At 44.1% G+C, this 16,966-nt stretch overlaps 1 protein-coding gene across 1 annotated transcript in view; it reads right to left on the reverse strand.

Moving 5' to 3' along the window:
• Positions 1-16,966, reverse strand: part of bud23 (BUD23 rRNA methyltransferase and ribosome maturation factor) — a 24,491-nt gene continuing 7,525 nt past the window's right edge. The window contains exons 7-12 of the mRNA XM_076290030.1: positions 14,240-14,290; positions 14,047-14,132; positions 12,446-12,491; positions 9,160-9,221; positions 7,361-7,450; positions 1-377 (exon numbers count right to left, since the gene is read on the reverse strand). Of these exons, the coding sequence (XP_076146145.1) occupies positions 323-377; positions 7,361-7,450; positions 9,160-9,221; positions 12,446-12,491; positions 14,047-14,132; positions 14,240-14,290 (390 nt within the window). The 3' untranslated portion in view covers positions 1-322. The remainder of the gene's footprint in view (positions 378-7,360; positions 7,451-9,159; positions 9,222-12,445; positions 12,492-14,046; positions 14,133-14,239; positions 14,291-16,966) is intronic.

Genomic DNA, 16,966 nt, shown 5'->3' on the forward strand with positions numbered 1-16,966 from the left:
TCGTTGGGAAACAATTTTATGTCATAGATTTGTCATCCATCATTAGACTATTTACAAACATTAAAAGAGACCAGAGCCGTCGGAGGACCAGAGTCGTCGGGTTAGAGGACGTCCTCGCCTCTCCATCTCTCCCTCATCCATCCATCTGTCCATCAGGCTCCCGCAGCACAGCAGCTGGGCGCTGCACTCAGAGAGTGGACGAGCTGGAGAGAGTCCAGCCGCAGGTGAAAGGCCAGGAGGCGGAGTCACGGGGGTGGGGGGGGCGGGGGGCGGAGCCACAGGCCCATCATGCCCCCGTCGGCCCGGTCCAGTTCTGGTCATCTCAGAAGTGAGGTCTCCGGTGCCGACCCGTGTACTTGGTGTCAGCACGCACTTCCCTGCAGGAGCAGGAGAGACCAGTCAGTACAGGGGTACACACACACACACGCACACGCACGCACGCACACACACACACACGCGTGCACGCACACACACACGCACACACACACACGCGTGCACGCACACACACACGCACGCACACACACACGCACGCGCACATACACACACACTTCCCTGCAGGAGCAGGAGAGACCAGTCAGTACAGGGGTACACACACACTCACACACACACGCACACGCACACGCGCACATACACGCACGCACACACACACGCACACACGCACACACACACGCACACGCACACATGCACACACACACGCACGCACACAAGCACACACAAAAGCACACACTCGCGCACACACAATCACACACACGCACGCACGCAATCACACACACGCACGCACACACACACACACAATCACACACACGCACGCACACACACACACAATCACACACACGCACACACACACACACACAATCACACACACGCACGCACACACACACACAATCACACACACACGCACGCACGCAATCACACACACGCACGCACGCACACACACACACACACACGCACAATCACACACACGCACGCACACACACACACACACACACACACACACACGATCACACACACGATCACACACACAATCACACACAATCACACACACGCTCACACGCACGCACGCACGCAATCACACACACGCACGCACACACACACACAATCACACACACACACACACGCACAGACACACACACACACGCACGCACGCAATCACACACATGCACGCACGCAATCACACACACGCACGCACACACACACACAATCACACACAAGCACAATCACACACACACAAGCACAATCACACACACACACACACACACACAATCACACACACGCACAATCACACACACACACACACAATCACACACACGCACGCACAAACACACACGCGCACACCATCAAATCTCTCACACACACACACAATCAAATCTCTCACACACACACACGCACGCACACGCACAATCAAATCTCTCACACACACACACGCACAATCAAATCTCACACACACACACACACACACACTCAAATCTCAAACACACATACACACTCAAATCTCACAAACACACACACAATCAAATCTCTCACACACACACACACACACACACAGGGATGGGATAGGTGTACCTATGTTACCCAGTACCCAGGAGACACACTGTAAAACTACTTTTATGTAAGATCAATACTTTCCAAGATACAGCCAGTTTTATTTCTCAAAGTTTTGTCAAAGTTCACAAGCCCATAGCACAACGTCCATGTAGGAGGCTCAACGTTTGCATGCTGGTACATAAATATTTATAGTATGTAGCAAAATCTTCACGTTTGGTCTGGACGATCCTTCATGGTCATAGCTGTCCCTTAAAGTTGATCAAAATTTTATTGGAGTTTTTGGCTGGGCTCTGTTTAGGCCTTCAGAAGACATTTTGTACTCAACATAGGCTCTTGATTTATTTTCCTTATTGAGATAAGTAGAAAACTAGATGTACCGCATAGCGGTACAAAATATGACCGCCGCTCAGTCCTGTACATCCGTTCCGCGAAAAGAAATCACACTTCAATTTGTCTCCATATTTTACTCCATCCCCCACTCTTGAAACTTTTGTGTATGTTTGTTTGGCATGCCTGAGTGTGTGTGCAGCTGCACAGAAAGTAGCCTACTGGTACTGAAAAGGTGAATAGATTGTAGAATAGCCAAAGAAGATGTAGCATTGTTATAAAACCTTTAAAATCTCTAAACAATCACAAGTAGGGCAGTTCATCACAGTTCATCCGTGGCAACTGGATTGATGAAAGGTCACTTACAGCTGTAGGCTACATTGTATTTGGGAAAAGCAAAAGGTATCAGCATAATGTTATTTATTTATTTATTTATTTATTTATTTATAAACAAAAACATCTCTGTCAGTTCCATGCCGTTTTCAACAGCTATCAAAAACAAAGGTCATTTTTGGATGGATGGATTTTTTGTGAATGTTTCTTCTTCTACATAAGATTTTAGTCATCTTTAGTTCATGTAATACTTTATTGTCAATGCACAAATTAAGTAACAGTAGTCTGAAACGTTATTGTTAATGCACAAATTAAGTAACAGTAGTCTGAAACGAAATGCTGTTTTACATCTAACCAGTGGTGCAAATAACTGACATGTCCAAATGGGCCTTGATGAAATGCGTCTAGACTGTTCATACACATTTTAACGGGCCAAAGTTGAAGAGCTGTCCGTTATTGTTCGTGCAAATATAGGCTGATTCATGCTGACCCTTGCATTGTGTAACTGAGGTCCATGGCTAGTCTGGCTTTCACCAGACCAAGCTCAATCTTTTAAGAAATCGAAAAAAAAAATAGAGGGCAGATCAGGCTGGGCGCCCGATATTGTTTCATTTTCCGATTGAGATATCCACGCTCTGGCTATTCTAAATGCAAAAATGCATCAGGGAGTTATGACAAAACTGTAACTAACAAACTAGATCCTAATAGAAAGCTGTTAGCTTCCCTAAGCTACAGGTAGGCTTATAAGGTAGGCCTATTTACAACATAAATTGTCAATAGGCTATGCTGGCGACACAAATAAAATCTCCTTTGGAAACCAATGGCTTACGCCAATTACAGTATCAAGCGGACTTAAACTGCCATATCGTGGCGAAAAGTTGTAATAAAATTCACGCAGCTCCATGAGTCAAGGAAAGCGCGAATGAAGTAGCCACTTCTAAATGGGACCCACTACACAGTAGCTTAAGGTGTGTTGCTAAAGCAGCCATAATGAAATGAAGGTGTCATTGTTTGGATACTTCACACACACGTGCTTTTTAATTTCACAGACTACAACTACCAAGCTGGAATCAAAGCACATCGATTCCCCTCTCACACCCTGCACGCACTTAAAACAAAATAAACAGGCGTCTCAGTCTCACGCATGTATAGGCAAAACTGTATCAGACCGGTGTAACGTTGGTAAATCTTCCATTGCACAGAATGATTTTTGTAGCACGTGCAACAAATGACAGTCGAAAGATACAATTACAGTGCTGCTATCAATTTGCTTGGTATAACCGCATTTATAGTTTTCTACAAATGCAATCAATCAAATTGGCCTCAATCACTCAACCAACGCTAAAGGTAACATTACCTAGGTCCTTATTGATATTATAAGATTAACGTACCTGCAGTAAAAACCAAGCATGTCCGATAAACATCCTCAGATTTATTTCGGCTTCAAGAAGAAATGGGAATTACATTTCATGTGAACATCGTCCTATCCTTATTAGACGTTCTCTGCGGTAAACTAGTCCTTGTAGGAAGCGTCCATTGTTTTTTCCAACCGACTTTTAACTTCCACCAAAATTACGTCTCACTGCAACGATGCGCCATCTAGTGGACAAACGACTACTTATCGCCAATATGGAAATGCAGCCATGATGATGATGATGAATATTTATTTTGGCTTTCTTTTAATCCTACTGAATTTGTAATTATGTATCGGCCGTTCTAATACCGATAGTATGTGGGTATGCCTGTATGCCTGTGTGTGTGTGCATGTGTATATGTGTGCACCGCCATCTACAGGCCAATGAGTGTACAGTCACTAAATGTACACATAACCTAATTTTTTTAGACCCCCCCATGGATGAAATTCTACGAAACTTGGCATACCCCCAGAGAATGCCAGGTCAATCATACACATAAAATTTGGTGCAGTTCTGAACATCTTAACTGAAGATGGGGGCGATTAAAGCAGAATAATATTGCATTTTCATTTTTTACCGGGGGGGGGGGGGTGCAAATCACAAATGAGTGATTATGAGCCAGGTTGAAAAAGAAAAAAAAAAAAAACTTTGACAATCCCTATATGCTAGCGGCGGTCATAATAAATTCCTTCAGGGTCTGAACAGCACATGTCTGCAAAATTATTTTGGATCTCATTTTCAGAGAATCCAAACACCTTGAGGACGAAGATCTTTATTGTTGTCTTTATTCTCCATGATCCCTTCTTTTTATATGTAATGTTTTATTATAATGTTCAGATATGCGACAAATTATTATAATGGCATTGTATAACAACCCTCATAGTAATGGGTATTATTTACAATTTTTAAAAGTATTTATTTGTTGCTTTTATTTTTCCCTCCAACTTTCTGAGGCCCCCCTGGCACCCCCTCACGGCCCCCCAGGGGGCCCCGGCCCCCACTTTGAAAACCACTGTCCTGGGTAACATAGGTACACCTGGTCATTTTACAGTGCGTCTCCTAGGTAACATAGGTACACCTGGTCATTTTACAGTGCGTCTCCTAGGTAACATAGGTACACCTGGTCATTTTACAGTGTGTCTCTTAGGTAACATAGGTACACCTGGTCATTTTACAGTGCGTCTCCTAGGTAACATAGGTACACCTGGTCATTTTACAGTGCGTCTCCTGGGTAACATAGGTACACCTGGTCATTTTACAGTGCGTCTCCTAGGTAACATAGGTACACCTGGTCATTTTACAGTGTGTCTCCTAGGTAACATAGGTACACCTGGTCATTTTACAGTGCGTCTCCTGGGTAACATAGGTACACCTGGTCATTTATTCAGAATTTTTTGAGACATAAGTGCATGGGCCATGGTTGAATTGACGTAGAATGACCCTTTTATATGTATATTTGTATATATGTATATATACTTTTTTGATCCCGTAAGGGAAATTTGGTCTCTGCATTTAACCCAATCGGTGAATTAGTGAAACACAAACAGCACACAGTGAACACACAGTGAGGTGAAGCACACACTAATCCCGGCGCAGTGAGCTGCCTGCTACAACGGCGGCGCTCGGGGAGCAGTGAGGGGTTAGGTGCCTTGCTCAAGGGCACTTCAGCCGCGGCCCACTGGTCGGGGCTCAAACCGGCAACCCTCCGGTTACAAGTCCAGAGTGCTAACCAGTAGGCCACGGCGTATATAACCAATACGCTATCAATACGTTATCAATACGTTATCAATACGTTATCAATACGCAAATCAATACGTCATCAAATACCTCATCAAATACCTCATCAATAAGCCATCAATACGTTGCCACCAAATCGTACAATTGGACTCGTCTGTCATTTTACCTCATCAGTCACTTCATGCATAAGCACTGACATGTGTCTAGAAACACTGAAATATGCCATGTCTGTTTGATTTCTAAGAGGCTCTAAGGTAATGAAATATGACATATTTGTTAATTGTTTAAAAAACTTTTTTTTAAGGTATCGTGGCCGTATTGATTCTGCGATTCCCAGCCCTAACTCACACACACACTCACACTCACACACACACACTCACCGGCCCTGCCTCCTGCGTCTCTCCTTCTCCACGATCCACACACACACACACACACACACACACTCACCGGCCCTGCCTCCTGCGTCTCTCCTTCTCCACGATCCACACACACACACACACACTCACCGGCCCTGCCTCCTGCGTCTCTCCTTCTCCACGATCCACACACACACACACACACACACACACTCACCGGCCCTGCCTCCTGCGTCTCTCCTTCTCCACGATCCACACACACACATACACACACACACTCACCGGCCCTGCCTCCTGCGTCTCTCCTTCTCCACGATCCACACACACACACACACTCACCGGCCCTGCCTCCTGCGTCTCTCCTTCTCCACGATCCACACACACACACACACTCACCGGCCCTGCCTCCTGCGTCTCTCCTTCTCCACGATCCACACACACACACACACACACACACACACACTCACCGGCCCTGCCTCCTGCGTCTCTCCTTCTCCACGATCCACACACACACACACACTCACCGGCCCTGCCTCCTGCGTCTCTCCTTCTCCACGATCCACACACACACACACACTCACACACACACACACACACTCACCGGCCCTGCCTCCTGCGTCTCTCCTTCTCCACGATCCACACACACACACACACTCACCGGCCCTGCCTCCTGCGTCTCTCCTTCTCCACGATCCACACACACACACACACTCACACACACACACACACACTCACCGGCCCTGCCTCTTGCGTCTCTCCTTCTCCACGATCCACACACACACACACACTCACCGGCCCTGCCTCCTGCGTCTCTCCTTCTCCACGATCCACACACACACACACACACTCACCGGCCCTGCCTCCTGCGTCTCTCCTTCTCCACGATCCACACACACACACACACACTCACCGGCCCTGCCTCCTGCGTCTCTCCTTCTCCACGATCCACACACACACACACACACACACACACACACTCACCGGCCCTGCCTCCTGCGTCTCTCCTTCTCCACGATCCACACACACACACACACTCACCGGCCCTGCCTCCTGCGTCTCTCCTTCTCCACGATCCACACACACACACACACTCACACACACACACACACACTCACCGGCCCTGCCTCCTGCGTCTCTCCTTCTCCACGATCCACACACACACACACACACACACACACTCACCGGCCCTGCCTCCTGCGTCTCTCCTTCTCCACGATCCACACACACACACACACACACACACACTCACCGGCCCTGCCTCCTGCGTCTCTCCTTCTCCACGATCCACACACACACACACACTCACCGGCCCTGCCTCCTGCGTCTCTCCTTCTCCACGATCCACACACACACACACACACACACACACACACACACACACACACTCACCGGCCCTGCCTCCTGCGTCTCTCCTTCTCCACGATCCACACACACACACACACACACACACACTCACCGGCCCTGCCTCCTGCGTCTCTCCTTCTCCACGATCCACACACACACACACACACACACACACTCACCGGCCCTGCCTCCTGCGTCTCTCCTTCTCCACGATCCACACACACACACACACTCACCGGCCCTGCCTCCTGCGTCTCTCCTTCTCCACGATCCACACACACACACACACACACACACACTCACCGGCCCTGCCTCCTGCGTCGTTCCTTCTTCTCCATGATCCAGTCTTTGCTCTTCTTCACACTCCTCCCCCTCATGCTCTTAAAGCGGGACCTGTCACCGTGGCAACACAGCACGTCGTCACCATAGAGAACACAACAAACACTCACACACCGACACTCATGGAAACGCGGTTAAAAAATACAGGCTTGTGTGTTTTAGTGCTCATTCAAACTGCCACCCTCGGACTGGGGGTGTGTGTGTGTGTGTGTGTGTGTGTGTGAGGAAGGAAAACCCCCCAGAGCCGTCTGTGTTCCGGGGGGACGACGCCCTCTCTTCCTCTCGGTCAAACTGCCCGTTCAGCAGGAGGGAAGGGGTGACCCTCTACTGATCACGGGCCTGACCTTACAGATGACCACTAACCCTTTAATGATCACAGATGACCACTAACCCTCTACTGATCACGGGCCTGACCTTACAGATGACCACTAACCCTTTAATGATCACAGATGACCACTAACCCTCTACTGATCACGGGCCTGACCTTACAGATGACCACTAACCCTCTACTGATCACGGGCCTGACCTTACAGATGACCACTAACCCTCTACTGATCACGGGCCTGACCTTACAGATGACCACTAACCCTCTACTGATCACGGGCCTGACCTTACAGATGACCACTAACCCTTTAATGATCACAGATGACCACTAACCCTCTACTGATCACGGGCCTGACCTTACAGATGACCACTAACCCTTTAATGATCACAGATAACCACTAACCCTCTACTGATCACGGGCCTGACCTTACAGATGACCACTAACCCTCTACTGATCACGGGCCTGACCTTACAGATGACCACTAACCCTCTACTGATCACGGGCCTGACCTTACAGATGACCACTAACCCTCTACTGATCACGGGCCTGACCTTACAGATGACCACTAACCCTTTAATGATCACAGATGACCACTAACCCTCTACTGATCACGGGCCTGACCTTACAGATGACCACTAACCCTTTAATGATCACAGATGACCACTAACCCTCTACTGATCACGGGCCTGACCTTACAGATGACCACTAACCCTCTACTGATCACGGGCCTGACCTTACAGATGACCACTAACCCTCTACTGATCACGGGCCTGACCTTACAGATGACCACTAACCCTTTAATGATCACAGATGACCACTAACCCTCTACTGATCACGGGCCTGACCTTACAGATGACCACTAACCCTTTAATGATCACAGATGACCACTAACCCTCTACTGATCACGGGCCTGACCTTACAGATGACCACTAACCCTTTAATGATCACAGATGACCACTAACCCTCTACTGATCACGGGCCTGACCTTACAGATGACCACTAACCCTTTAATGATCACAGATGACCACTAACCCTCTACTGATCACGGGCCTGACCTTACAGATGACCACTAACCCTTTAATGATCACAGATGACCACTAACCCTCTACTGATCACGGGCCTGACATTACAGATGACCACTAACCCTTTAATGATCACGGATGACCACTAGCCCTCTACTGATCACGGATGACCACTAATCCTTTAATGATTACGGGCCTGACCTTACAGATGACCACTAACCCTTTAATGATTACATGTGTGTGTGCGCATGCATGTGGTGTGTGTGCGTGTGTGGTGTGTGTGTGTGTGGTGTGTGCGTGTGCTGTGTGCGTGTGCATGCGGTGTGTGTGTGTGCGGTGCCTGTGTGGGGGGGGTGTGTGTGGGGTGTGTGTGCGTGCGTGCGTGTGTGCGTGCGTGCGTGTGTGCATGCGTGCACCTCTGCGTTGTGAACTGAGCCTGAGAGGACACTCCCCTCTCCACCGTCTCTGATCCGAGACCCTGAAACATCAGAGAAAACAGAGCAGGTCAGGATCCACACACCACTACTACTACCACCACTACTGCTACTACTGCTACCACCACTACTACTACCACCACTACTGCTACTACTGCTACCACCACTACTACTACCACCACTACTGCTACCACCACTACTACTACCACCACTACTGCTACCACCACTACTGCTACCACCACTACTGCTACCACCACTACTACTACACAAATAACTAATATTATTATGCATTACCACTACTACTACCACCACTACTACTACCACCACTACTACTACCACCACTACTACTACCACCACTACTACTACTACCACCACTACTACTACTACCACCACTACTGCTACACAAATAACTATTATTATTATGCATTACCACTACTGCTACACAAATAACTATTATTATTATGCATTACCACTACTGCTACACAAATAACTATTATTATTATGCATTACCACTACTACCACCACTACTGCTACACAAATAACTATTATTATTATGCATTACCACTACTGCTACACAAATAACTATTATTATTATGCATTACCACTACTACCACCACTACTGCTACACAAATAACTATTATTATTATGCATTACCACTACTGCTACACAAATAACTAATATTATTATGCATTACCACTACTACTACTACTACTACACAAATAACTATTATTATTATGCATTACCACTACTGCTACACAAATAACTATTATTATTATGCATTACCACTACTACTACACAAATAACTAATATTATTATGCATTACCACTACTGCTACACAAATAACTATTATTATTATGCATTACCACTACTACCACCACTACTGCTGCTACACAAATAACTATTATTATTATGCATTACCACTACTGCTACACAAATAACTAATATTATTATGCATTACCACTACTGCTACACAAATAACTATTATTAATATGCATTACCACTACTACTACACAAATAACTATTATTATTATGCATTACCACTACTACTACTACTACACAAATAACTATTATTATTATGCATTACCACTACTGCTACACAAATAACTAATATTATTATGCATTACCACTACTGCTACACAAATAACTATTATTATTATGCATTACCACTACTGCTACACAAATAACTAATATTATTATTATGCATTACACCACTACTACTGCTACACAAATAACTATTATTATTATGCATTAACACTACTGCTACACAAATAACTATTATTATTATGCATTAACACTACTACTGATACACAAATAACTAATATTATTATGTATTAACACTACTGCTATACAAATAACTAATATTATTATGCATTACCACTATTGCTATACAAATAACTATTATTAATATGCATTACCACTACTACTACTACTACTACACAAATAACTATTATTATTATGCATTACCACTACTACTGTTGCTATACAAATAACTATTATTATTACTATTATTGCCACACGCACTACCACTGCTATACAAATAGCATTTATTATTATTACTATTATTATTACTACTACTACACACACCACTACTACTGCTGGGGGGTATTCCATCAACCTCGCTAATGAAGGCGGCGCTTAACAGAAATAGCCTGGCTTGAACTAGCGTAGACTTTCACTTGGGGCTGAAGCCGTTCCATTAACTCAAGTTAGCGGCATCTTGGCCTCGTTTATTCAAACGAGGTTTAGTTCAGCTTTATCTCTGCCTGTGCACAAGGTAGAAAAGTAGACCAAAACAGTAGATTGACGAAAGGACGATATATGTCGTAAAATTAAGACAATACTAGACAATTTTTTTTCGATAGGCGAGCGCCATCTACAGGATTTTCATCGAAAGTCATAAAATGTAACATTGAGAGAAAAAAATAGATTGCCTACAGAAATTGGAGAATAATGAAAGCATACATTTAAAACAACAATGCTAATGGTTTGAAATCAATTGCGAGTTTGATTGGCTTCACTCTTGAACACATAGACTATACAGTCTATGCTTGAACAGAACAAGTGAATGAATAAATAGTATAAACTCAAAAACAACTTTGGCATATATGTTCTTTTATTAAAAGAGTTCACTCCAAATTATTGTCTAGGTGTAGGTGGTCATAAAATAAATTAGTATCAACATAATGGCCTATTGTCTCCCATAAGTCCCAAAGTGTTTGAAATCAAATGATCTGAAATGCAATGGCTTTCAATTCAATTTATGCCTAGTATTTAATCTGTGCACACAGTTGATTTGACATTCATGAACAATCGTCGACACATGAAGCAGTTTTAATTATTAGTTGCCTAGGCTAGAGAATAATTATTTGGCTTGCATCAGATATAATATAGCCCACTGGCAAAGCGGTCACTGAACAGCCTACCAAATGTGCATGACCCTTTATCAGCAGTAGACATATGTCTTTCATCAAAGATTATAACTAAAAATGCCACTATCAAGGTGATAAACAATGTAGCCTTAATACTTCGTAATGGAAGCGAACCTGCGAACACGCAAGAATGTAATTCCTATCCTATGCCGTCTCGCTGCACGTTACACTACCACCGAACGTAAGTGACACAGAGTAGCAAGATTCCTAGAATGTGAAATTAAAACATTTTAAATCGCATAATATTCATACATTCTTTGGAGCTAGTGAATGTGTAAATCCATGCTTGGTGCACTGTCGGAAAAATATTTCTAGACCTACTTCTATTTTTGAAGTTGTAGGCTACAGGTGACGAGAACACAGGTTGACGGAACCATCTTTTTGGACTCGTTTACCGACTAATTGTTTTTTTTTTTGCAACACAGCTTAATTTAGCTTGAAAGTTAACCTGCTACGGAGCAGGTTAGTTCTGTGGCATTAATTCCCATGGTTACCAAGCTGGGATTCACGTTAACCTCATTAATGGAACGGAATTCTCACTAAAATTAGCGAGACTTATCGAAATAAGCCAGGTTTGGCCTTTAGCGAGGTTGATGGTATACCCCCCTGCTATACAAATAACTATTATTATTATTATTACTACTACTACTACTACTACACACACTACTACTACTGCTATACAAATAACGCTTATTATATTATAATTATTATTATTATTATTATTATTATTATTATTATTATTACTACTACTACACTAGAATATTTACTCATAAGATGATCACAGGTGACAGGGGTGATGACTAATGGTCAGAGGTGAAAGGTCACGGCTCAGAACTGACCTTGGGCAACATCCCACTCACTCCAGCAAACAGGCACAGGAAGAACCTGCAAATGGACACACACACACAAGCCTGTGTGAGCACATCAACACACACACACACACACGTCTGTGTGAGCACATCAACACACACACACACGTCTATGTGAGCACCACACACACACACACACACACACGTCTGTGTGAGCACAACACACACACACGTCTATGTGAGCACCACACACACACACACGTGTCTATGTGAGCACCACACACACACACACACACACGTCTATGTGAGCACCACACACACACGTCTATGTGAGCACCACACACACACGTCTATGTGAGCACCACACACACACACACACACACACACACACACACACACACACACACACACACACAGGCGCCTTAATGCAGGGGCTTACCTGGGCTTCAGCCCAGGGGCCTCGACCAATGAGGGGCCTCCTAATAATAATAATGATAATCAATAATAATAAACGGCGTGTCCGTATTCGCGGCGTCATTAGCCTACTCTGGAGCTAGCCTAAATAATTGAGCACATCGTACTGCTCTACAATTACATCCATGCAGAGGCCCCCTTTGTCTTTTCCAATTCTAAAATGTAACAAAATGTAACAAAACGTAATAAATCCCAACGGGTGTAGAGGAGCTAGAGGAGAGGCTGAAACTGACTGACAAACTTATCATACAAACTCTGGAGATAACGTGGGTAGGATTGAAGCAACGATAAACGAATGACGTGGATTCCTGTAACTGTCCATGAAAACAAGGCATAGCAGGTAAATATCGTAACAAATAGCCTGGAAATGAAACGGCTTTAAAAACATGTATTTCACTTGTCTCATTGGAGTGAACGCAGAACATGGGCTGTGGCGCAAATAAATGAATTAGTGATCTGCATCTCCGTTCACCAACAGCTGTTTGTGCTAACCCATTCGCACATATAATAGTCTATGTTATGTTTTCTCCATTGTTAACGTGAGATATGTCTCCATGTAGTGTGATAATGCATAAGGTAGCCATGTTCACGTCACATGAGCCAGCTTGTTCTGTAGGCTAAAAGTATTTCTGTCCCTCCCAAACTGCGTTAAACTGGTGTGTTAAGTAGACAGAATTTCAAAAAAACTCCTGGGGAACCCCCGACACGACAAACACATGCACTTTTGAAAAGCGTTTAAACGTCCATGTGTACCCATCTTTTAACTTAGCCTACAGCCAGTGTTGTAAAAGTTCAACGCTTGTTTTCGTGCAGTAGGCTAGCCTTTTTGATAAGCGATGTCATGGGTAGGCTGACGTGATTCGAGGGCTTTCTGTTCCTGTTTATGTAAAGGTTTTACGTGCTGAATAATGATAGGCTACACTGCATGTTATTAACCAAAAGCGCACGCTATGTGTCGGGTCAGATCGCGGGCCGGGTATCATTTAATCATAATTAATATTTGCGGTTGGGGGGGGGGGGGGTCCTTACATATAGCCCAGGGGCCTCTGGTGGTATTAAGGCACCCCTGCAGACACACACACACACACACACACACACACACACACACACACACACACACACACACACACACACACACACACACACGTCGCTCTTACTTCTTGGCCTTGGTGCTGTTGGGGTAATCCACCACCACACCCCCTGTGAAGCCCGCCCTCATCGCCTGGCCAGTGATCAGCTCCAGCTAGGAACACGAACACACACACACACACACACACAGTAAAGTGAGTATGTATTGAAGATGACGTGTGTGTGTGTGTGTGTGTGTATGTGTAGGCCTAGATGTGTTACCTGTTCAGAGTTCTCTGGGTAGATCTGGAAGACTGCACGTGCGCCTCTGGTCTGAAATACACACACACACACACACCACAGACACACACACCACACCACACCACACACACCAGACAACACACACAACACAAAACACTAACTCAGTAAATCTGTGACTCCACCAAACCCCCATACATACACACCAACAAAGTTACAGAATAGAAACTAAAGCTAACGGTTAGCATAATCGATAAACGTAGATATTTAGCGTGAACTTCAGTCCATTTAAAAAAACGTTACATGAGAAGAGTTCTTTGTTTACAAATGACTATTAAAATACTCAAAGTCTAAGAAGTAGCTGCACAAAAACCCTAGTACGTCTCAGTCTCGCTGCACAAAATAAACATTAGGCGTGCGTGTGACAACGTGGACCCAGGTCATCACAAAATGTCCTTTGTTAACACATTTAAATAATTTAAGAAAACAATAAGCCTGAAAATTAGCTATAGAAATAAAGTGCTTGATTTGTAATTTAAGACTGCATGGTTTCAATTTTTCTATGTCTATATTTTTCTAAAAAAAACTGCCAGATTTGTCAACCACAGAACATAAATCAGCAGAGGAAAATGTGTGTCAAATGTTTCTGTTCTAAACGGCATCAACGTCAAAAGGTATAAAAACATATCTCTCAGTTTTAAAATCTCTCCTTCAGGTAGCGCAGCACTCTCATATCGCTGTGATGCGTGTGTCCCACTGAGTGAGACAGACCAGACGCACACACAAACTTCTGTTTGGTAGGCTAGCTGACGAACCACCATTGAACTGGATTGATAATGATAACGTTAGCAAACGGCTCTAAACAAGTAAGGCATACACGGTATGTCTGGTACATGATAAACGTTAACACAAATTAATATTCAACTACATATAACACGTCTCATTATTAAAGCTCTGATATCACTGCGATGGCAACTCCACCCGCTCGAAGGGAGAGGGGGGGGGAGACGCACACACCACACGCGTCCAAAACTCAGCCAGGTGGTCGCTGAATAAAACTGCCACAAATACCACGGAACAACGTCGGCATTACTTAATCATATGATTGACCAGTGTTCGTAACAGCTACCGCTACCCCATGCATACGGATAGCCTACAACTTAGCTATTTACAGCTCCCTAAATACAATGGCAAGCAGTCTTATAGAAGAGGGGCATTCAGGGAGGGAGACACACACACACACACCACACGTGTCCAACACTCAGCCAGGTGGTCGCTGAATAAAACTCCCACAAATACCACGGAACAACTTTGGCATTACTTAATCATATGATCAGTGTTTGTAACAGCTAGCTACCGCATGCATATGGATAGCCTAGCCTACAACAAGCTATTTGCAGTTACCTAAATACCAGGGCTTTGAACCGATTTTTTTTCCAATCGGTTCGTTCCGAACAGAAACGGAATTATAACGTTTCCGGTTATGAGTTCCACCAATAAATTGACGTTCCCGAACCGGTTAGAACAAAAAAATACTGTTCCCGGAACGGTTAATTTAGTTCCTGTCAGCTTTTTTATGCTATAGAATTATGTCACATCTTTCTCATCCAGCTTAAACCAAATGTAATAATATTACAACCATTATTAAATAATAATAATTATATTATTATTAATAATAATTAAATAGGCATACAATTATTTCAAATGTGTGAAGGGAATATTTTGTATTCATATTTTATGTGAATGGTTTAATGATTCAAGTCTTTATGTATTGAAGACTGTATAGTTCTTATGGTCATTTGTGATTGTGTACCCATGTGTACCCTGTGTGTGTGTGTCTTTGGTCTGTATGCAGTGTATCCATTGTTTATGCCTTTTGCCCATCACCAAGGTGTGAATGTTTGTAGAACAGCATGTGTCCAAGCCTCTGAAGGACTTCCCAGGAAAGGGGGTAGTTTTAATTAAAAGATAATAGAAGCTGACCAGACCTGATGAAGGCCTAATCCTCATCCTCCCTTTCTATTGCATATTCAAACTGGGTTGGACCTAGAGGTCACTCCTTCTTTGTGTGTAACTTTAAATATGGTCTCTGTTAGTCAGAGAAGTAAGAAGAGAATACTGAGAATCTGGTGAAAACCCATGATGGGGTGACACAAACATGTACTTTTCTCCCTTGAGGGGCACTAGGCCCCTCATTGAAAAGAATAAAGCCTGGATTCTGACCTGCATCGTCCTGATTAAGTCTCAAGAGAAATATGGTAGTAAAAAATATACTATCATGTGTAGTTTATTGTTAAAAGAGAAAATTTCCACACAAACGTAACGACATTATTAAGACACTTGGTTATGCCACTCGGGCAGGCGCGCCTGCAGGTGTATGTCCGTACGCACTGTGCGTACCATCACTCAACAACGAGAGAAAATTTACCTTGTGTGTGTGTATATTCACACCATATTGGCCTACCATACCTTTCCAACTATGCACAGTATCCCATTAGTTGCATGCCATCAGGCTATTTACAATTTTCTATTAAGTAAAGTTAGTGAACACTTATCAAAATTAACGCGCACACATGTTTGAGCAGGAGAGAATACGCACGCAGGCACGCATAGGCTACTTGTTTTTCTTTTACTCGGCTTTCTATATTCAGCACACAATGTTGAGCTAATTCACTAACTCAATACTCATCATGGATATCACAAGTTTAAACAACGAAAACAGAAAGGATGGAGGCAGCAAAGCTAGAGGAG

Source organism: Alosa pseudoharengus, unplaced genomic scaffold (genome assembly GCF_046254945.1).
Source record: "Alosa pseudoharengus isolate Yale_2024_CS ecotype anadromous, Long Island Sound unplaced genomic scaffold, YU_APseudo_1.1 YU_APseudo_1.1_scf_18, whole genome shotgun sequence".
Classification (NCBI taxonomy): Eukaryota; Metazoa; Chordata; class Actinopteri; order Clupeiformes; family Clupeidae; genus Alosa; species Alosa pseudoharengus.